Source organism: Psittacula echo, assembly GCF_963264785.1.
Source record: "Psittacula echo genome assembly, chromosome: 12".
In the NCBI taxonomy this organism is placed as follows: Eukaryota; Metazoa; Chordata; class Aves; order Psittaciformes; family Psittacidae; genus Psittacula; species Psittacula echo.
The window spans coordinates 375,616-398,364 of NC_137747.1; the positions used below are offsets into that span (position 1 = coordinate 375,616).

General features: G+C 42.6%; 1 protein-coding gene across 2 annotated transcripts in view; it reads right to left on the reverse strand.

The window, feature by feature from the left end:
- The window catches only part of VAPB (VAMP associated protein B and C), a 40,531-nt gene extending 18,618 nt beyond the window's left edge, over positions 1–21,913 (reverse strand). For both annotated transcript variants that reach the window (XR_013957870.1, XM_080627883.1), the window contains exons 1-2: positions 21,261–21,913; positions 3,071–3,223 (exon numbers count right to left, since the gene is read on the reverse strand). Coding sequence is in view for 1 of the 2 variants with exons in the window: in XM_080627883.1 (XP_080484009.1) it covers positions 3,071–3,223; positions 21,261–21,318 (211 nt within the window). In the remaining variant the exon portion in view is untranslated. The remainder of the gene's footprint in view (positions 1–3,070; positions 3,224–21,260) is intronic.
- Between the last annotated feature and the right edge of the window lie 836 nt (positions 21,914–22,749).

Genomic DNA, 22,749 nt, shown 5'->3' on the forward strand with positions numbered 1-22,749 from the left:
TATAATGAACCGCCATACTAGTATGAAACAAAGTGGAATAACATTCCAATTCCTGCCTCTGTATTAAGGCAGAATATGCTCTCATATACCTATATCAAAATGGCACAGATACAAGTTTCACAGGAGTGCAACAAAGGTAACTGGTTACTACAATGCAAGGAAGATACGGCTGCCCCAAACTCAGGTTCTGTCAGTAATATTCTAAGAAACTAACAAATTGTTCCAGAGCTTCATGCTATTATACTTAGACACAGATTTTTCAAGAGACAAGGTACAGTGCCAACACAGAGCTACCAAGAGGCTCTGTTAGAAGCTAGTAGCTTCTCAAGAGGACAGATTGCACATAGTATGTACATGCCAGTTAAAGTGTCTGGAAGTTACTACTGAATTAACTATATTCTAATAATTTCTCATCAGTAGTATTTACTAGGTTTGGAGGAATTCAAGCCCCATATTTATGCCCTGTGCAAGACTTGAATACCATGACCGAAAAATAACCAACTTAGAGGCAAAGAAACAACTTCCATTTATTTTCCACTTAACTCCAAAATCAGCCTTCCGTTCTTAAGCAAGATTACTCCAAAGCAAAGGTTAAACACATCTCACCCCTTTCTGTGAATTTGGAAACAATTCTGTTCTTTAAATTAATGAAAGTCCCATCTTTGATCCCACCTGTCCAAAAGATCTCTTCTGCTAATCAGAACCAAAGACACTGCCATCTTCAAGTCCAAAATCAGGTCCAGAGCATGGCTTAAAGGAGCTACCAGGAGTGCAATGTATACAGCTCTTTGAAAGACAAATTCTACCACAGCAGAAGACAAAAACAGCTTCAGTTTAGAATGTTCTAGTAAATTAAGAATTAACATTTATAACCCCAGAAATCTGTAACACATCTACCTATAAATTTACCTTAATATATTATCTAAAAAATAATGAATGCGTACTACCTGCATTTTAAAATATAATGTTAATATAAGGATTGGCAATTTAGGAGTGTTATTATTACTTACTTTTTAACAGCATGCTCACACCTGAACTCGTGATTAAATACCATAGCCATTGCAAAACTAACTGAATCATAAATCACTCTAAATGAAGTTATCAGAAAAGGGAAATTTTTCAAAGCTATGTCAGCAAGAGCAAAGCATAGCTTAGGGTTAGCACAGTTATCTCTCATAACAGGATACTTTAAGTCAAGTCTTGGACTAAATCCATATTCTATCTGGTACGCAGCTGGGAAGAGCTGAGCTGGAAAAGCAAGTAAGATTCAGGCATGCTGGTAGCATAACAAAAGATGGTTCATACCACACTCTACTATACCATATTCTGCTCAAGGTAGAGTGAAGGGTCATTGCAAGCAGGAGTTTAAGAAAACACTCAATGTTGAGATCAAAAAAGCATGGTATGTGCCTGCAAAGGAAGTGAGCTTTTAATTTTGAAAAATCATTTGAAAGATTAAAAGAATCCACGTCTTTATAGCATGAAGGTAATTTGTAGGTAGGAACCATGCTAATTTTCATTATCACTTCATTGATTTCTAAACATTTAATATGCTTGCCTGAAGCTAGTAGAGATGACAGACAGCTTTAGTGGGGAGTTGTCCTGAGTTTTAAAGATCAAAATTTCTCTCTGCAGAGCTTTCTCATTTACATACTAGGCATTTCAGAGTTTACTGGATACGTGCTAGCCTTCTCCTGAAGCAGAAGTGCTTTGCCTGCCCCACCTGTAGCTACCACACTGCACTGGTTATCTCCTCACTGTGACATTCCCCAGAGATTAACTGCAAGCAGAGCACAATTCTGCAACCATATGCACGTTCAACTGACACAGCAGAAATCCCAAAGACAACGGATCAATGAGTGAGCCAATGTAGGCATGCACAAGAAGACTTACATTAGGATTAGAGTCTCTGACTGTCACAATGCAAAGTATATTCAGGATCAATTTTTATTTTGTTGAAGCAAGTTCTCCAAGGGTGAAGTGGTTAAATATTTTACATTTTAAGTAAAAAAACTACAATCTTGATTTTTACATTTTCATTATTTTTCAAGGAGTAGTTTTAGCTCCCCAATTGTTTTATTCCAGGATAGAAAAGGTTGGTAAGATACTAGCAGCAAACTGGAAAACCTATCTGTAAGTAATTTTTCTTACCATGACAATATTAAAATTTAGTAAACAGTAAAACAAATTTGAATGTATTTTATAGAAATCATTTTCTTAACTAAAAAGTCAGACTTCATGCGTGCAGCATGCCACTACTGCATGCTTTAATAGAAGTTCTTTATCGATAACATGGACTGGGAAAGTCATTGAGAAAATATTATTTTCGAGCATTTATCATCAGCAAGTTAATACTATACAGACATTCTGTCTATGAGAAATACTCAGCTCTTTATGCTTTGAAAGTAAGCCACTCCTAGCTTTTCCATTACCAAAACTTAGGCAAGTCAAGAGCTACTGACTCAGAGAAAAACATTATTTTTTCCTATGGAACCACAAAGATTTAGTTACTTGACATTTCTAACACCAAAGCACACTGCATCTTCAAGGAACACAACACAAGCATGGTTTGAAAGGAAATGTTTTCATTATTGGTTACATTAGGCAGCTCAGCAACACCCAACATCAATCTTGACTGGTATGTCTGCAGCCCACTCAGTTTTATCCTTCCCTCGACATACCCATCCAAGCACTTGTTTGGCCCTGCAGGGAGCTGGTTCAGAAAATTAAGCTGGCAAAAAACTAACTGTACAAAAATAATCCCACAGGGAGGGCAGGGCTGCAGCAGTATTGGTCTAGATAGGCTGGCTGAGGCTGTAAATGAACTACAGAAGTAGTTTATGTATTTCTCCCCTTTTTCCCCTCCAAAACAAGATATAAAACCAAACCTATTACTGCTAGACCAGAAATACGGGAAGTAACGATATATGAAATGTCTGCTTCTGCATGGAATCACAACCTGTTGCTTTTACAAACATTCAATAATACTTTCAAATGGCAAAGCATTCCAAGAAATAACTGATTAGAAGAAGCTATTTTCAATCACCAAAAATCTGCTTGTATGGCTTACCAGAAACATTAATTGATGTTCCTGCATCAATAATTCCACTGTTAGGCCTTACACAGTATCTGCGTGGTGCTGTGGTCTTAACTTTGAAGCACACATTTCTATCTGTAGGATTGCCGAGTTTCAGGTTTGTAGTGACAACATCTGTGAAAGGACCTGAGGAGAACAAAAGCAGACTTGAAATCACACAGAAAGGACTTTTCAAGCAGAGGCTAAGCAGGCTCTAAGTCTCCGTTCACAAATCTTATAAAGTAATTAGATGTTCAATTTCCATCTATGGCACGTACAGATAATCATGCATGCAAAGCTGCGGGTGCAGCAAAGGCCTCTGAGCATTCTCACACACAGCATGCCCAACACAACTGCTCAGGCTGATCATTAACAGCAAAACAAAAAGGGGAAATCATTTATACATTGCTCCAAAATGGCATTCCAACGATGCCAAATTCTCTGCTGCATCACAGTTTCTAACTACTGAATGTCAGTAAAACCAGGCTTACAGAGATACCATATATATTATAGGTGATAAATAGGGGAGTACACCAGAGTACATGAGCTAAAAAGGGAACGGTAACAAAGTGGCTACCACAGATTCATCTGCATATGCAAGCTGTGCCTCCACAGAAGCAGTATTTCACCAGGTATTCAGAAATGCCACACCAAAACCAGCCACATCAGCATTCAGGGGGAATCCCTTTGCCTACAAAGTCTTAATTTTTAAATAAGCTTCTTGGCTACTAAAAATGATAAACCAGAAGAAACCTTCATAAAATATCCCACCTCACCCAAGGCAGGAAATGACCATGTGGAAATTGGAAAATTCTTGGATGCTGAGAGCACTGGCAAAGATTTCCATGTTAGAAAAGCCAGAACCAAACCATTATCAAGTTCTGTGATACCAAGCGGAGGCAAATCAGTTTCTCACAGCCTCACTACCTAGTCAAAACTGCCAAAATCCCTCAGGTTAGAGGAAAGGCAAATTACTGATTCACTGTAACACCCTGATAGATCAGACAGGTAACACACAACGACAGGGCATGCTCAGATGGTAGAGAACTAAAAGACATAAGCACATTTTGATCAACTGTCTTCTGCATAAAAGTAATTAATTTGATGCTTGAATAAAATATCTTCATCTAGCCTCAGGAGTAAAAAAGCAAATCAGGCAAAAAGAGTATTGAACCTTTCCTTGCAGAAATGACAGATCTAAAATTCAAAAAGGGTGAATGATGATGATGATAGAACATTAGCAGGCAGCATTCAACCATCCTTCTCCTGCAACATGGTTGGCTTAAAATAATTTAAGTTCACTTCCTTTTCTACAAATCTATCACACAAACTTATCTCCTAAGATAACATTTAATACAGCTGTAAAAGTATTGCACTCCTGCAACCTTTATCCTTCATCTAATTTAAATAACTGGAAGGGGAAAACCCCCAAAACAATCACACACGCACACAAAAACCCAACCAGATAACAACGGAACATCATTTCTGCCTGAGCTCCAACCAGGCCAGCTTTGCATTTACAATGCAGTCTGGTAGCAAAATAAACCTGAAGCAATAAATTTTTCAGATCCTATGACAAAGATTTCACTAAACCTGAGCCTGGTGAAACACTGAGAGTAAAAGAGAATGAAACAGGTGTCAAGCTTCCTGTGTTCTGCATGCAGAGACTTCTGAGCCTAATGGAAAACACTGGGCAGAACAGCCATGAGCCGTTAGAGAACTTGAACAAGTCAAACCAGCAGAAAAACCCAGCAAACATTCAGGTGTGTAAAGACAGTGGCAGATTTTCAAAACAGATCTAATGGAAGAACATTTCAGAAGAAATTACTCGATGCCTAAACATGAAGGAGGTGCCTTTACTAAAAAATCACAGCTTGAGCTATTCTAGCACAGAGGGAGAGTCGTCTCTACAAAGCCCTACATACGCAGCTGCATCCTCAGTAGTGCTTTACTAGACTGCATCCTGGGATAGATTTCCTGCGGGAAATACCACGTTTTTACTTGGCTGATCCATGAATGCGTGCAGGATGTGTGCCCTAGCACAGAGCTGCTTTTTGTAATGGTAAAACAACAATCCTGTGTGTAAAACAATTTCCAAATGGAGTTACTTAGTGCTAACACAGATCATACCAAAATACTTGGCAGCAAAACCTTTTAGCAGATCAAATTCATTTCTTCTTGTCTGTTTGACATTTTGTGTCTGCTAAACTTTAAGCAGTTTTAGTTCCATTTTCCCCAAATTTCAGAATTTACAGATGAGCCAGCACAACTGTACTAGAAGGCTGATGTCCACTTTCAGCAAACTTTGTGTGCAGGCACGTGCCTTAAGGCACTGCTGTTCAGATACTGTAGCAAAGCAAAACAGACCAGCCAAATGCAGGATTAAAGTGCCATTTTAGGTGTTCTGAAGTGTGTAAAAAAAGAAATAGACAAGAGAGCATTACTCAGGGTAAATAAGGCATGGCAGTGAAATATTATCAGGTTGGCTGGCCTGTCTTTTAAAGAGCGAGGCCCATGGACTGTCAACTCAGGTTGAAATGAAACCCTGATAGCCTGCTGTTAGACTACTATAGCCTAGGTCTGACATTTTTTGGGGAGGTTGGAGTATGTGGGCAAACTGATTCCAGTATAAAAACAAGCTAATTCTGCACTGGAGTTACACCCTTGCCCTCTACATCTGGATTTGAGCACTGTAGGTAAGGTTGGCTTGGGTATTTACAGTTATATGAGACACACATCTACCCTAGAGCTTCATTTTTCAATGCAAGGCATTAGGACTTGTGGAGTCATACCCACAGGTTCAGAAAGCTAAAATGCTCTACACTTCTTTCCATTGCCTTTGTCCTCACTGCAAGTGGATGGACTATGTATACAAGTATACACACCACCTGGATAATGCCTGTACTCCCAAGGTGGGCTGTAAGCACAGTCACTCAGATTGGTGCATCTGGGTGGTACTTGGATAAAAGCAGCAAGTGCACTCACAACCCAGAAAGCCAACCATATCCTGGGCTGCATCAGGAGTGTGACCAGCAGGTCAAAGGAGGTGATCCTGCCCCTCTACTCTGCTCTCGTGAGACCTCACTTGGAGCACTGTGTGCAGTTCTGGTGTCCTCAACATAAAAAGGACATGGAACTGTTGGAACAAGTCCAGAGGAGGGCCACGAGGATGATCAGGGGACTGGAGCACCTCCCGTATGAAGATAGGCTGAGAAAGTTGGGGCTGTTCAGCCTGGAGAAGAGAAGGCTGCGTGGAGACCTCAGAGCAGCCTTCCAGTATCTGAAGGGGGGCTATAAGGATGCTGGGGAGGGACTCTTCATTAGGGACTGTAGTGACAGGACAAGGGGTGATGGGTTCAAACTGAAGCAGGGGAAGTTTAGATTGGATATAAGGAAGAAGCTCTTTACTGTAAGGGTGGTGAGGCACTGGAATGGGTTGCCCAGGGAAGTTGTGAATGCTCCATCCCTGGCGGTGTTCAAGGCCAGGTTGGACAGAGCCTTGGGTGACATGGTTTAGTGGGAGGTGTCCCTGCCCATGGCAGGGGGGGTTGGAACTGGATGATCTTAAGGTCCTTTCCAACCCTAACTATTCTATGATTCTAAGTTGACTCTTCAGTGGAGACTGACTCTTACTGTGTGCCTGAACAGACACTGCACTCAAACACATTTATTTCATAATATTCAAAATAATGTAATTTTGATTGCTCTTAATATTTCTAGATAAGTGAAACTTACATTAAACCAGGATGCTTTCCAAATGACATTTCACACACACGCACACCAAAAAAGGAATTATTTGTCTCCTTTGTTTTTAAAAGATCATGAGAAAACTGCCACTGGTGTCATCCCAAGGACAAAGTTATGGGAGCCTCAGAGTGTGTACATGCATCATCTGACATGGGGTTGTCATGGGAGCAAGCTGTCCAGAAGGAAGAATGTAGTAAATTGAATTTGGTGGTGAAAGTTTGGAATATTCCACAAGGGCTTGATGACTTTTTCTTGCCTGTTACAAAAAAGTTAGCTTGTGTTAATGCAAACTAGACATCCAGTGATATACAAACTAGCAGTACTACTTGAAGGAAACATCAGCTGACCTAGTTTCAAGCCACAGCTGTGGCTTTCCACCAAGGCACACAGCCCTTCACATTTGAAGATCCCAGCATTATCTCAAAATTTGCCACGCTCCATTTCCTATTCAAACACCAGTGCTGTATCAATCTCCTAAGAGTGTCATTCTGCAGTGTACTGCATTATAATATCCTGGATCATTTTAGTAATACAAAAGCCTGGGAATTAGGTCACAGGAACATGATGTCAACTGTATTTAAATTTTATATAACTCTCACTGCAATAAAAATTGCCCATAATTGTACCAGCAAATCCAGGCAGATAACTTGGATCAGCCCAGTACTTGCTGTAAGTTTCCTGCCACTCACTACTCACAGAAATCATATTACACACCTATGGCACAACTAAATCTTAATAGGATTTCTCACCTTAACCAAAATTCTGCATTTTAGCTTGGCAAATAAACAATCCTCATACACATGTGCAGCAAGAACACTGCTGTAGCTCTCTTCAGCATGACAAAAAAGTTAGTGCAAGCATCAGCGGAGATAAAGCTTTGGTGGCAAAGGCTTGGGCAGGAGCATTCAAACCGAAGAGGCACAGTCCTCTGCAGATTTGTAAATGCAAATACTACTACAAGTTTATAATTAACTACACACATTAGGTGGGCCACAGTCCCAGGGCTGCTTTATTCTGCGCTAGTCCTTCTCACTGCTGAAAGAGGAGGTGGTCTGACTTCTCATTTCCACCAACTGCTTGTGCTAGCTGCAGTGTTCATCTGCTGGCACTGAGAGCTGAGCCAGGGAGCTGCTTGGGCTGAAAATAAATCCACTTACAAGACAGGGAGCGAGGCAGGGGGCAGCGGGGAAGAGAAAAAGAAGAATCAGCTTTCAGCCAGACCAAGCAGCACTCAAGACACTGGCATCAGGAAAACTGCATCTTTCTGCACAGCATTCTGCCAACATAAGGCAACAAGGTCTCATATTTAGTAGGTTAAAGCTAGCACATCCAGGCATACACACTGCAGTCACACGTGTAGAATTGGCACAGTTGTTAAAAAATAATGAAGGCACATGCCCATTTTTTTCATGCTTAAACCTAACGCAAATTCTCATCTGTTTAAAGCCAAGCATCCCTCACAAAAATAGGGAACTGGTGTTTTTCAGAGCAACTGCACTTCAGGAGGACTTCCTACAATCGTAGTCATGTTAAACTGGCAACTGCTGATCAACAAGACAAAGAATAAATTCTCATCAATGTATTCCCAGAATGTTCTAGATGCACTTTCATCATCGTTCCCCACGCAACTTTTGCCACTCTAACTCAACACAACAGACACATAGTCAAAGCAAGGTAACTGGAAACAGAAACAGAGGCAGAGCTTCTAGTGAGACAACCTCTCTTGTACTTCTTTTGTGGGAAGCAGTGAAATGCAACAATAGAAGAAGGATGTATTTCACCATGATTTAATCCCATTGATGCATCAGATGAAAGTCATCAATCACCTGCTATAGTAATCAGCCTAAGAAAGGTAACTAAGGAATCTTTAGTAAGAGAGAGAGTGGAAAGAAGTAGAGGGAAAACTTAAATTGTGGCTATTCTCCAGAGCCCAAATCCTTCCCGTTGAGATGCCCTATGCAGTAGATGTCTACGCGGAGCAATAATTTATGCAGTGGAAGAGCCACACTGACCCTGCATGTGTGAATGTGGAAGGCAGTGGCCAAGTGTGCTATTTCAGGCTCCCTTCCCCATTACACACTGCGCTGACTCCTGCTCCTGCAGTGGGAAATGCCTCAGAGGAAGAACTGACTTCATTTTATTTCCACAATTTCTCCCATTTTATTTTTGAGGCTGTCTATCATTAATAGAGGTAGTAAAAATAAAAACACTAGCAATGAGTGAGAAGGCTCAACACCAGGTGTAGGATTTGTCTTGCTGTGCACTTTTTAAAGTTATAAATTGATGACCTTTGAAGAAAAACACTAAAATAAAAAAAGCTGAAATGTCAAGCAAGACATCTTGAGCTCTCAGCCAGGTGCCTGTGAATCAAGAACACCCAACACCCAATCAAACTCTCCCACCATCTTACTTGTCTTTAGACAAATCACTTAAGGGCTCCACCTTCTATTAAGAGCTTTAAGAGTTGACAGCAACTCCAAAACAGAAGCAGGTTTGGACCCTTACAGTTTTCTTCTATGTGAAGTCAGAAGAATACTTATCTAATTATAGAGAATCTTGTGAAGATTAGTGTTTTAAAAAGCAGTGTATGCCAGGTTTTAATCATCATCATTTGGCTCTGGAAACATTCATAATTAAGCAAGCATCCACAACTTTTGAAATCAAAGAAATCAAAGGATGAGAAACAAGAAGTGCTTGTGTTGCATAAACATCTGACTTCACAAGTAACTCACTGAGAGGACCCAAGACCCCCAAATTTGGTGATTATTTTCAAGAAAAAACTTAGGCTGCTCTTAATCCTGCATAAACCACTCACAAACTTTTCAGTCTCAACTCAGATTTTACATGGATGTAGCTAGAAAACCCCATTCCTGTGGCATCAATTTCTTTACTCTTACCACTACTATACTCACCCAAAAGAGCCCTTGAAGTAAAGTGATGGGAGGGAAGTGGTCATTTCCACTTCTACTGCATCAAACAAAAACAGAATTGCCAATCAAATCCCTCCCCATGCAATAGCTGGAGCAATGGAGTAATTTTTTAAATAAGTATGTAATCAATAAAATGATCCAAGAGAAAAAAAAAAAGTAGAAACCCAGCAAAATTACATGATCCAGCTGCCAAAGTTGGAGCAAGGTTGGCAGTGAATTATTCCATTTGGGTGGATCAATCAGTATCCTTCTCTGGCTCATCTTGGCACAAACCATTTTTCCCAGAGCATGCTTCATGTTTGATGGGGGGGGGGGGGGAACAACACAAAAACCCCAAACCAAATACAAGACTGAAGACTATTTTCAGGGTATCTGTTAGTATGTAATTCTTGTCACCTTTTATTCCTCAGAAAATCATTAACAGTTTGACTTCACAGTTCTAAGAACTGAGAGGCCACACATAATCTTGCCAAGATAAATGGAGGAGTATGTCCTTCAAATAATTTTGGTACCAGTATCATTTGCTTTTTCCAACTGATCTTGCCAGTTTTACTGCAACCAAACATTGCTTACAGCCATCTTCAGCAACAAAATCACACACGAAATATTTCCTCTACATCCCAAACTTAAAAGAGATTTCTGTACACAACTGCATAAACAAGAGACTAATAGCAGACTTGGCTAGCTTTTAGAGGTATATCTCTGTTTCAACTGTGCTTTCATATCCTTTTAGAACCGAGTGACAAACATATCCTATTACTTTGCTCATTCCACTCACAATTATCACATGTATCAACTCTCTCCATGTATGAAAACAAATCAGAAAACAGTGTGTACTCTTTTGATAGTGGAATAGTAGCTACATCTCTTTCAATAAGCATGACATGGCAAGACCTACTTATAATAAGAAACCTACTTATTCTACATGGCTAGAAACCTCATTCATAAGAAAGATGTGGACCTGTTGGAATAAGTCCAGAGAAGGCTATAGAGATGCTCCAAGGGCTGGAGCAGCTCTGCTCTGGAGACAGGCTGAGAGAGCTGGCCTTGTTCAGCCTGGAGAAGAGAAGGCTCTGGAGAGACCTTAGAGCAGCTCTAGTGTCTAAAGACGCCAACAAGAAATCCAGAAAGGGACTTTTTATAGGAGTGCTTAAGGACAGAAGAAGGGGGAATGGCTTTAAACTGACAGACGGGAGATTCAGATCACACATTAGGAAGAAGTTCTTCCCAGTGAGGGTGGTAAGGCCCTGGCACAGGTTGCCCAGAGAAGCTGTGGCTGCCCCATCCTTGGCAGTGTTCAAGGTCAGGCTGGATGGCACTTGAAACTGCATGAGCTTTAAGGTCCCTTCCAACACAAACCAGTCTGTGATTCATGGGGGTTGCTGGGTGGGTATTGAAAGGAAACTGAAACAAAGCATAGGTCCCCAGTGAGAAGTGAGGACGCAGCAGTGGAAAATGATGGTGGCCTGATGTGCAAGCTTCCCTGGTAAAAACAGTGCTACAGACTGAAGCCAAAGTAAAGTATCTCCCTGGAAGAAGCATTGTGATTTTAATCACAATCCCAAACTACACTTTTTGTACTTCTTGTGAAGTAATTTTTCCTGGTCTCATTTCATCACTAATCTCCATTTCAAATGCACATTAAAACGGTAGGAAAGGAGCAACTACTCTAGTTTTATGCTTATATATACTCTTCAAATAGACAAATATGATGTGCAACTCAAATGGTAACTGAGCAAGTCACAAAACTAGGCATAAATTGGAAATATCAGGAGAAACAAGCCAAATTAGAGATTTTTGGGATGCACAGTGAGTAGCTGCTTTTTGAGTAAGTTAAAAAAACCCACATCACATAGGCAGCAAGATAATAATTACAGCTACAAATAAGGAAAGAACCCTGAATTCAGCAAGATACATTTTTAAGGAGCCACTTAAAAACTAATCTATTAACTGTGCCTTCAGGATCAAAGTTAAAAAACAAAACCACCAAACCAAAACCAAATCAGAAATATGTGAAGTTGCATTCTTCCAAACATAAACTTCCATAAGCATTATCTGCAGTACCATATGACACCAATAAACACACCGTAAAAACAACTACAGAAAATAAACCCAAAGAAAACCTTACTGCTATTACACCTTTGCTCCTAGTCTGGTAAAAATTTAAGAAGGCCAGAAGAGGAGACATGGCAAAGCAGAGGAAATTATGCATGCAAATACCTGGAGAAGACGCAAAAATATTTGTTAATTCACGTATCACAAGAAGCAGCAGTTGCAAATATAAACAGGCAACAGTGGCAGTCCAAACATGAAACTCAGCACAACATAAGACTCAGCTCCTGCTTGTGAGAAACATTAGAAGCACCGCTAAGAATGAAGCAACCGGTCAGATGAAAAGGAACAGTCATGGGAAAAACAGAAAAGTGCAATTGATTTAAATGTAAAGAATTACACAGTCATTTGACATGTCTTCTACAAGCACAGCTAACTTCAATTAGGTCTTGAAAAATGTTTGCAAAAACACAAGTTTGGCTCCACAGTGAGGCCCACACCTACATGACTTTATAATTTGCACATAAGTAAATGGATCACCAGGCACACCTCCCCCTTCTTTATTTTTTCCACCCCTCATGGAAAGCAACCAAGAGAACACGATTAAATTTAGAACCATGAAATCTTTAATCCATAGCACCATAGTATGAGGGACTTCGCTGACAGCTTAGAGAACTAAACACTGAAGTAGTTTAGAGATTATTTTCATATAGGATTAATAACAATGTGGGATAGAGTACTGCAGACAGCAGCAGTGCCCAATTTGTTCTAATGTTCTCGACGCCAGAAGAATTACAGTTGAAGCAAGCAATTTCCAGAACAGCTATAAGACAGAAAGGACAGACTTGGTCAACTCTTAGTCTGGATTGTCTTGCTAGTGAGTGTAAACACTCAATCACTTCAATCCATGTGCATTTTAATCCTGCACTGAATTAAACATGGAAAGGGTGATTCACTTTGCATACATATTCAATGACAGCAAGATTGTGACAGCTGTTCCATACTGATGGCACAAATCCCTCTTTATGAAAGGTTGCCTAGCAGGCCAAGTTTTAAATTCAACAACATCCCAGACATCTCAGAACATATCCTATATGCCTCTAAGGACATCTCAGTCTACAAAGCAGGTATGAAATGATTTATATATTGAATAAATATTGGGTCAAATGACAAAGGAAGAGACTTGGCATAAGTCTGTCTCCTAGTTGAGATAAAATGGTATTTAAATATATCTATGTAAAAAGCATTACTCCTTTCTCCCTCTGGTCATCACATAGGAAGACAATTAAAGAAGGCTTCAATGTTACTTGTGGTAGGAACTGTCAAGTCCCTTACTTCAGAGAGGACCAGATTTTCACTGAAATCAGTGAGGATTTACTTGGGAGTGAAAAAAAGAACAAACCAGCTTGCAGCAGCAGGATGGTAATGCTGAAGATCACATTCCCTACAAAGATGAAATGATGAAATTTAAGTCTGAAATAACAGCTGTTACCACAAACAAAACTGTTGCAAACACCATCAACAAAGCTTTCTAAGCCAATCAACTACACTGACAGAAAAAGTAAAGGCTGTTATTGTACCAACTATGAAATGCATTTGCATTCAGTAGTTATTAGTTGTTCCCAGCAGGGAACAAACATAAGACCAATATGGTAACAAGATAATAGCAAATGAGTGTCATTGCAAGATGAAGGCAGAATTAGCAAGGGTCATTTGATTCCTGCATTGTCTCTGGGTAGGTAGAAAACTGGTTACAGGCACTCTAAAGCAAAAAACAAGACAAGCCCTCAGTCACCAAGTTGTCTACAAAAATTGCATTGTAATTTATGTAGATGCTCACTGCATTCAAAATTAATCTGATGCAATCAATAGCTTCCAGAGTTGGGTGCACACAAGAAATTAAGCTTCTTTTAAAATTGGGTATTTGTTCATAGATGTAAGCTGACCTGAGCTCATAAAGTTGGATCATTCACTATGGTGATGATGCCTTTTTTCCAGTGAGTTTCAAAACAGATCTGACAGTCTATTTTTAAAGGACTGTACTCCCATTTTTACAATCCTAATTCTGAATTAGAGTGCAATTAAACAAAACTCAGCCTTGTATTCAAAGGTAGCTAACCTATTTTAAGAGAAACAAAGCACTGCATGACTAGTGATAAATTTTCAATTTAGAAAACATGTGAAGTGAGGGGAAAAAGGCAATTCCATTTCCAGTGAGAAGAAACGATCAGAAAACTCCTGTGCAAATTTCTATTCCATATTCCTCTTTCACAGGTGATAAAACATTGTATATGGCATGCAGGGGAGCAGCTGGTAAATATAATTTACTGCTAAGCATCCATGTGAACCTGCACCCACTATGATACATTACCCATGTCTTTACTTTGACATGATAGCCATGCTCCTAGGAGGTAAGGCAGCCACCCCATTACCTTATGTTTACATGTGCATTTTCAATATCATTTGTTTCAATCTCATTTTGATGTATTTTCCGAAGCAATGAATAGAGGACACATCCCATCAATCGCACCAGAAAGGCAATCCACCACCCCGATGGGCTTTAAATAACCAACTTGACAAACTTCTTCATGTATCCATGGTTGGTTCCACAACTCAAAGTGGGCTGAAAATTGGTGCACAAACCTGAGATTTCCAAGGAATGGGGAGTTCAACATGTATGTGTCCCATCCTTTACAAAAAAGGCGAACAGCTTATCATATTAAAAACAGAGTTCCACAAAACTAAGAAGTAACTGCTAAGTAACAGTTACCCATGCTGATTTTATCACTGCATTGGGACTTTCCTTGAAATAGTAATACTTTGATCGTATTAATGCTTGTTACTTCTAACTGCAATTCCTGAAGTCTATGCAGCACAAAAAGATTCAAAAGCCCTTAACCCATAAACCAAATCGGCCAAAGCCTTCAAGCAAATTGGGAGATTGTTTGAAATAGTCCTGGGAGACCTAAATACATTAATTTAACAGAAAATGCCGCTAAACCTCCTTGACTGCTGCTCAAATAATGGTTATTTGGTTCTCTAACCAGCCTGTTCAAAATCTCAAATTTCCATTAGCCCCACACATACAATTCCCCCTTTTCCCAGTGGGGCTCTTGGTGTCACATGTCTAGTGTACAGGACACCAGCAGGTTATGGAAGCTCAAGAGCAGCACCACCTTCAACTTATTCCATCTTTTAAAAGATGAGATGTGACATTTGGTCAGAGCAATCCCAGGCACAGCTACAGGTTGGACAGAGAAGAGATTCAGAGTAGCCCTGTGGAGAACGACTTGGGGGTGTTGGTTGATGAGAAACTTGACACGAGCCAGCAGTGTGCGCTCACAGCTCAGAAAGCCAACCATATCCTGGGCTGCATCAAGAGGAGCGTGACCAGCAGGTCGAAGGAGGTGATCCTGCCCCTCTAAGTGAGACCTTACTTGGAGTACTGTGTGCAGTTCTGGTGTCCTCAACATAAAAAGGACATGGAACTGTTGGAACAAGTCCAGAGGAGGGCCACGAGGATGATCAGGGGACTGGAGCACCTCCCGTATGAAGATAGGCTGAGAAAGTTGGGGCTGTTCAGTCTGGAGAAGAGAAGGCTGTGTGGAGACATCAGAGCAGCCTTCCAGTATCTGAAAGGGGGGCTATAAGGATGCTGGGGAGGGACTCTTCATTAGGGACTGTAGTGACAGGACAAGGGGGTAATGGGTTCAAACTGAAGCAGGGGAAGTTTAGATTGGATATAAGGAAGAAGCTCTTTACTGTAAGGGTGGTGAGGCACTGGAATGGGTTGCCCAGGGAAGTTGTGAATGCTCCATCCCTGGCGGTGTTCAAGGCCAGGTTGGACAGAGCCTTGGGTGACATGGTTTAGTGGGAGGTGTCCCTGCCCATGGCAGGGGAGTTGGAACTAGATGATTTAAAGGTCCTTTCCAACACTAACTGTTCTATGATTCTATGATTTATCTCCAGGCCTTTTCCTCTGAACACTGCTCTTTTAAACTGAAGTTTAAAGTCTATGCAAAGTAATGACAGAATTATAAAACTAATGGTGCACATGAGATAAGAGTAATTCAGTGAGATGCAGCAAATTAGGTAAGCTATTGATTCAGCTAAACTGCAAGAATAGTGAGCACAACATAAACTGCAAATATTTAAGTGTCACCAGAAAACAAGTAATTTTGGTTGATAATTGGGCTACATACTTAAGATTTGTTTAGATTTAGGAAGACTGCCTATTATTTAAATACTATGTCCTCTTTTTGAGTGTATAGTTTAATAATCAAATTCAAATATGTAGAGACATGTGAAGGTTTTATTATTTATATTTGAAGGTTTATTATTTATATATGAAGGTTTTCATATTTAATGCAGTAACACTAGTTACTGCAGTAATACTAGTAACCAGGCTAGTCAAAGGGAAGCATGCACTGGTACATTTTCCAGCAGAAAAGTAGACAGCCATTGACTCAGCAGCCTTCAAAGAGTAAGGAAATCTTAGCAGTAACTGCCATTATGCTGCAGATAGTTTAAAGAAAATGGAATGTAAATGTTCAGCTTAAAAGATGCATATTAATTATACTAAACAGGCAACTTCTCACAACACTATCAGCATTTTACGTTCTTAAACACAGCTTGTTCCAGTGTCAGTGACTAGGAATCCTTACTGATCAGAACAGAATAAGCACAGAGTGAAATCCCTCCAAATACCTTCAGTGAAGGAGTGCTTTACTCATTACAGATGATGACAGGGACAGAGATGTAACTACATAGTCACAACGTTAAGTCCTTAACCTCTCTTCTGAGACCTGACAGCTGCAGGCACAGTAAAGACTAATCTTACATCCCAAACATTACTGAACTTCTGGATTGAAGAGCCTTAGCCTGGTACCTGATAAGAACTGGCCATTCATGTCAGATACAGGGGGTTTTGCACACCTACACTGCAGCGACAGATCTCTGTAGCCTACACAGACTTCCCTGAAGGAGCACAAACAATCTTATAAGGGAGCGGCAGCCACCTCACCACAGTGATGCAGGTTACACAAGCTGCATAGGGCTGTGGCTAAACACTAAATACTTTCCTCACAGCACTGCAGATACAGTCGTAGACTGAGCACATCTATAGGGGTCGACAGCACCTTCAGATGGCAGCTCTGATGTACCCAGGGGATTCACCTGAGCCAGTGACAGGTGATGGCTTGGAAACAACGCTGCTAGGTCTCAGGCCAGGTCTGAATCAGTACTATTAGGACTGGAGAGTATCAGTTGTTCTGGCTTATTATTGTGCCCTTTGGAGAAGGCAGAGTTACACAGTGACAAGTTGCATACGTGCAGGTGCAAAATCTCATATTGGGAACAGGAAATAACATTTCCAACTGGCAGCAACTTACACAGTTTTGCAAGGAATTCATCCTCCGTTTGACAGTACTGCTTTTTGCCACTTGGGGAGCACTGTAACAGAGTGCTGAGTCATAAGTCCATCCTAATCTGTAGAAAACCTCTAAAAAGGGGTGCTACCTCAGCTTTTGCGTGTCCCCAGCTAAACACAATTCCCCTGACACTCTGCATCTGCAAAGAATGCAGCATCATTTCAAACATCTAAAATAAGTTATATTCTAACAAAATTTTGCTTGCTGACACAAAACAAACAGTATCTATTCCAGACAGGCACATTACACTGATATGATCAGCCTCACTGGGAAGCCACCCTGTGAGATACTTGAGGCAGCACCCAAAAGCACAAGTGTGGCACTGTAATTACCAGCTATGTCAAACAGCACCTGGCAAAAGGGAACAGAATTACATCCTTGTCTAAGTTTAAAGTCAGAGCCTCAAATCTAATTACTTCTTGGCAGATTTTTGCATGTTATTTCCCAGATTAAAAAGAAAAAAAAGGAAACATAAATGGAAATGTCATGTGTAACAATTTTTTTTTCACTATTCATTATCAGCAAGCAGCAAACCTTTAGTTCCATGTTTTCTTGTCTAGCCTGCAAGCCTGCAACAACCACAAAGAGGAGAAAATCATTGGCAAGAAAGCAAAGCTCCTATTTCACATGGCATCAAAGACAAGAGCAAGGAAACGGGCACCTCCGGCCACATCATGGTGTCCTGCCTCCCACTATTCACAGCTGCACCTCAGTACAGCACATGCTGATGCTATTTTGGATCATGTGCGTTATGGTGTAGGAGCTGCGAGGTGGGGGGGAAAAAACAATCCCTGCTCATGTTCACATGCCATGAAAAAAAATTCTAGCATGAAAAATTCCTTTGATTTTTTGACAAACAAATCACACACACAGTATTTTAAAGCAGAGTGCCAAAGGAATTTAGAAAATTCACTGCAAACCTGCAAAAGCTTCTTCAAAAAAGGTCTTTAATCATAGAACAATTTGGCTTAGAAGGGACTAAAGGTCATCTAGTTCTAACCCCCTGCACGGGAAGGGACACCTTCCCCTAGAGCAGGTTGCTCCAAGCCCCATCCAACCTGGCCTGAACACTGCCAGGGATGGGGCAGCCATAGCTTCTCTGGGCAACCTGCGCCAGTGCCTCAGCACCCTCACAAGGAAGAATTTCTTCCTTATGTCTAATCTAAGTCTCCCCTCTGTTAGTTTAAAGCCATTCCCCCGTGTCCTGTCCCTACAGGCCCTTGTCCAAAGCCCCTCTCCAGGTTTCCTGTAGCCCCTTTAGGCACTGGAGCTATTCTAAGGTCTCCCCATAAGGAGCCTTCTCTTCTCCAGGCTGAACCGGCCCAGCTTTCTCAGTCTGGCTCCAGAGCAGAGCTGCTCCAGTCTTCACAGCATCTCCGTGGCCTCCTCTGGCCTCGCTCCAACAGCTCCACGACCCTTGTGTGCTGTTGCCCCAGAGCTGGATCAGGACTGCAGGGGGGGTCTCCCCGGAGCACAGCAGAGGGGGAGAATCCCCTCCATGACCAGCTGCTCATGCTCTGGGGATGCAGCCCAGCAGACGGGTTCTGGGCTCAAGCGCACACTGACAGGTCATACTGGGCTTCCTATCAACTAACACCCCAACTCCTTTTCCCCAGGGCTGCTTTCAGTCCAGTCTCCACTCAGCCTGGATTTGTGCTTGGGATTGCAAAGACCCCGGTGCAGGACTTAGAATTTGACCTTTCTGAACTTCATCCTTTACAAGTGAAAAGTGCTGCCCAAGAGAGAGATGGTTGCAAGTGCATAGTGACTGGGACAGAACGAATCCTCACTGGGGTATTTTATTTCCTCATGTCATTTTGCAAATATCATACCTCCCACTAGATTTTATACTTAAGAGATATACAGAGCATTTTAACAGCACTGGAGTAGTTTTCTGCTTTTTCTACCTGCATTTTGACTATGACCTTTATCCATTCCCAGTGTTTGTGAAAGCTGGTTTACAGTCCTACTCACTGACATCACTGCCCTATGCTAAGCATCAGATCTTTCAGGACACACCAATGAGAAAGCACAGGCCTACCAGTGAGCAGCACTACTGACCTCTGCCAGTTTGTATCTACTGGTACTTCCCAAAGCAACGCTTTGGAAATAAATGCTACTATTTACAAAAGTGAGAAAATCATTACTGCCACATTACCAGGCAATATGTCGTCACAAAACCAGCAGGACAAGAAATGCTTCGAGCAAAATTTACTTCATGAGTATTTCAAATTGGCCTCTCCTGAATGAACGAGAGTGGTCAGCACTACTTGTTAGAAAGGACTGTTAAAACATATTGCCAAGGCACATGAACGCTACCCATAGCATTAAGTCTGTTTAAACATTAATATTTAAGCATACTTTTAAATCAAACCATTTAATAGCTGCAGTTAGTCAAGTAACATTTTACATTATAAGGAGTACATGTTGCTGGCTAAAGATTTAGCAACCAAAATCTATACAGTTGTCTGATTTAACTTCAACAGCTACTGGTTATTCAGCCCAGAACCTCAACTGGAAGGCTAGCAGTCTGACAAGCAGTGTTTATTTCAGCAAAAACCAAAGTTTAGCTTGGTTTATACCTACCCGTGATGAACTGAAAACCACCAACCAAACCCTGATTCACAATTATATCTCCTTAGCAAGTCAGTGCCAATTAAGGCCCCACCTTTTGCCCACCTGATCGTGGATTCACTTGCTTGTTGACAGCAATATTATTCAGAACAAGAGCTGATTTTCACCTAATCATACTTAACATAAAGAATGTTAAAACAGCAATAGTTTCCTTCTTAAGCATGTTTGATGCTGCTGCCATAACAACATGCAAATACTTCAGCTTACAACAAAGATACATTCATTCCACCCAGCGTTTATTACTGTGCTTCTTGATAAGCCCACCTTATATTATTACCTGCAATATATTTACTAATAAAATCAGCTAAAGACTTCCCCTACATTTGAAAATGCACATGAAACCTGTTTAAAGGAGCATTTTTACAACAAGCCAGTAAATAAATCACTTCTTTTTTTAAGCCTATTTGCCAGATAGTGAAATGAAGCTGTAAGTCACCTCTGACTCTTGTAGCATAAATAAACCTGCTGAATGCTTATTTGTAATCCAAGAATATTGTATTACAGTAGTGCCATCAGGCCACAAGGCAGGAATTTCAATGCTAGCGAAAATCCAAACCCATTCAAGATTTTTATTTAAAGAAAGTATGGGTTTTTTGCACAAGCAGAGTATCTACGATTATTGTATCTAACTGGCTTCTCGAATTATAACAGTAATAACGTGAAAGAGCCACAAAAGGCTGCCCAGCAGCCCCGTATTTTCCACAAAACCCGCGGAGCCGCACACACCGCTCGGGTGCCCCACGCCCCGGCTGCCTGACAGCTCCAGGGCCGGGAGAAGGGGGGTGTCTCGGAGCCGCCGAGCGCTGCCTGGGCACCAGCTGAGGCATCAATCCCTTTCCCTGCCACCGCAGCTCCGCGGAGCCCGGGGACTGCTCCCGCCGCCTCAGACATTCCCCGCACCTGGGCGGCCCCGCGGAGCTCGGGCGCTGCCCACCGCAGCCCCTGGCCCACGCCTGGCGGGCACAGCAAAGCCTCCGCCGCGGTGGGGTGAAGCCATCCCGGGCAAGAAACAAGCTCTTCCGGGGAGCGCTGCCCCGCTGCAGGCCGGAGGAGGCGGCGGCCAGGCCCCCCCCCCCCGCGCTCCCTCAAGCCGCCTCGGCCCTGCAGCACGGGTGGGGGCGGGCGGCGCAGCCGCTGCGGGGCCAGGCCTGGAGAGAAGCCCGGCGCCCCGCTGCAGCCCCACCGGGCTGGGGGGCACCCTCCCCGCCCCACGGCAGGAGGGAGAGGCCCGGTAGGGTGGGGGGCGGCGGCCGCCACGGCGTTGAAGGACATTTTAGCGGCTGGTACCTAGCCCCGGAAAATGGCTGCCGCTGGAGCGGAGCCTCAGAGTGGCCGCGCCGCCGGCCCAGCGCGGGGAGGTGGAGGGTGATGGCGGCGGTCGCCGCCTCGTACCTTTGAATTTGAGCTCGTGCTGGGGTTCGAGGCTCAGGACCTGCTCCGCTTTCGCCATGTTCCTCCTCCTCGGCGGTGGCGGCACCAGGCGGAGAGAGGAAGGGACGGGGAGGGAGAGGAAGGAAAGGGGGAGGGAAAAGAGGAGGGGAAGCAGGCGGGCGGGAGGGGAGGCAGCGCCCGGCTGGTTTATTCAGCCCCGCCGAGCGGCCCCGGAGCGGCGAAAGCAGAGGTGCTGCGGCTGGCGGCGCGGAGACAGGCCAGGGAGAGCGGGCGGCAGCTGCCGGCACGCACGGTGCCCAAGAGCGGACGCAGGCAGAGGACGGGAGGCGGGATGATGCAGCACGGAGGGACCCAGAGAGAGGCTGCGGCTGACGTCTGCGGCCCGCCCGCCCTGCTGCCGGCAGCGCCGGGGTCGAGCGGGCGGCGCAGCGCGCTTCGGGGTGCTCGTTAGGCTCCAGCTACCTGAAACCGGTCTAATTAATAATATTAATGGAGCTCAATCATCGCTGGAAATCACGACTGGTAATGAATCCCGTATTGCCCAGTAGCAGCCTGTTATGTCAGGCCTCCAGTCACTACACCGAGGTCTGTTCCGCCTCGTGGTTCACCACGTAGCCGGATCACAGTGGATGGGACTGGGGGGACACGCAGCCAGCCCCGGGAGCTCCCGGGGAATGACATACTGCGGGCACCAAGGCGCGGCTACACGGGTGGAGAACAGGGCACTACAGGCACGCGGATAATCCCGGTAACCATCGTCACGTCTCAGGGAAGACTATATTAAAAACAATCTGAGGTCATTTTAAGACACCACGCTCCCTAAGGAAACTGTAACCAAAGGTTTGGAGTGTTTGGTTTGGGTTTTTTGGGGAGGTTTTTTTGGGGTTTGGTTTTATTTATTTTACTCCAAATATTTTTTAAATGTACAGGTTGGGCTAATATGAACCAGTGCTTTAGTGACAGCCTTAGGCCAATGTAGTTACAATAGTAGTACACTTCCTTCCTCTATCGCCTCAGTTGTTTAAACATTCTAAAAGTTCCTCAGAATGTATAAAGCATTGCTGTAACCAGTCTAAGTCACCAGGGAGTAACACTGGAACAGGAGTGTGGGATGCCCTTGTAAGTGACAGAAACACACTAGTCTTAAAAACCGGTAATTGATATACACCAAAAAGTATGCATTACGCAACTTCACACATACAGGACTTTGAGAAGAGATTACATTTGCAGAGATAAAAAGCAAGTGTATTAACATCAGTTGGCTTCCAAACCATAGCAACCCAAAGCACACTGTTTAGGTTGAGCAAGTCCTAATCAGGGCTAATTAGCAAACAGGTGAGGTGAATAAAAATATGGTAGAACATTGGGAAAACTCATTCTACCACACCAATACACCCAATGTGGTGCAGTGTGCTTTTTTGTATCATGAATGTTGTTTTAATTCATAATTGCAAAAAAAAAATGTACAAGATAGCTAAAAGATCTGAAT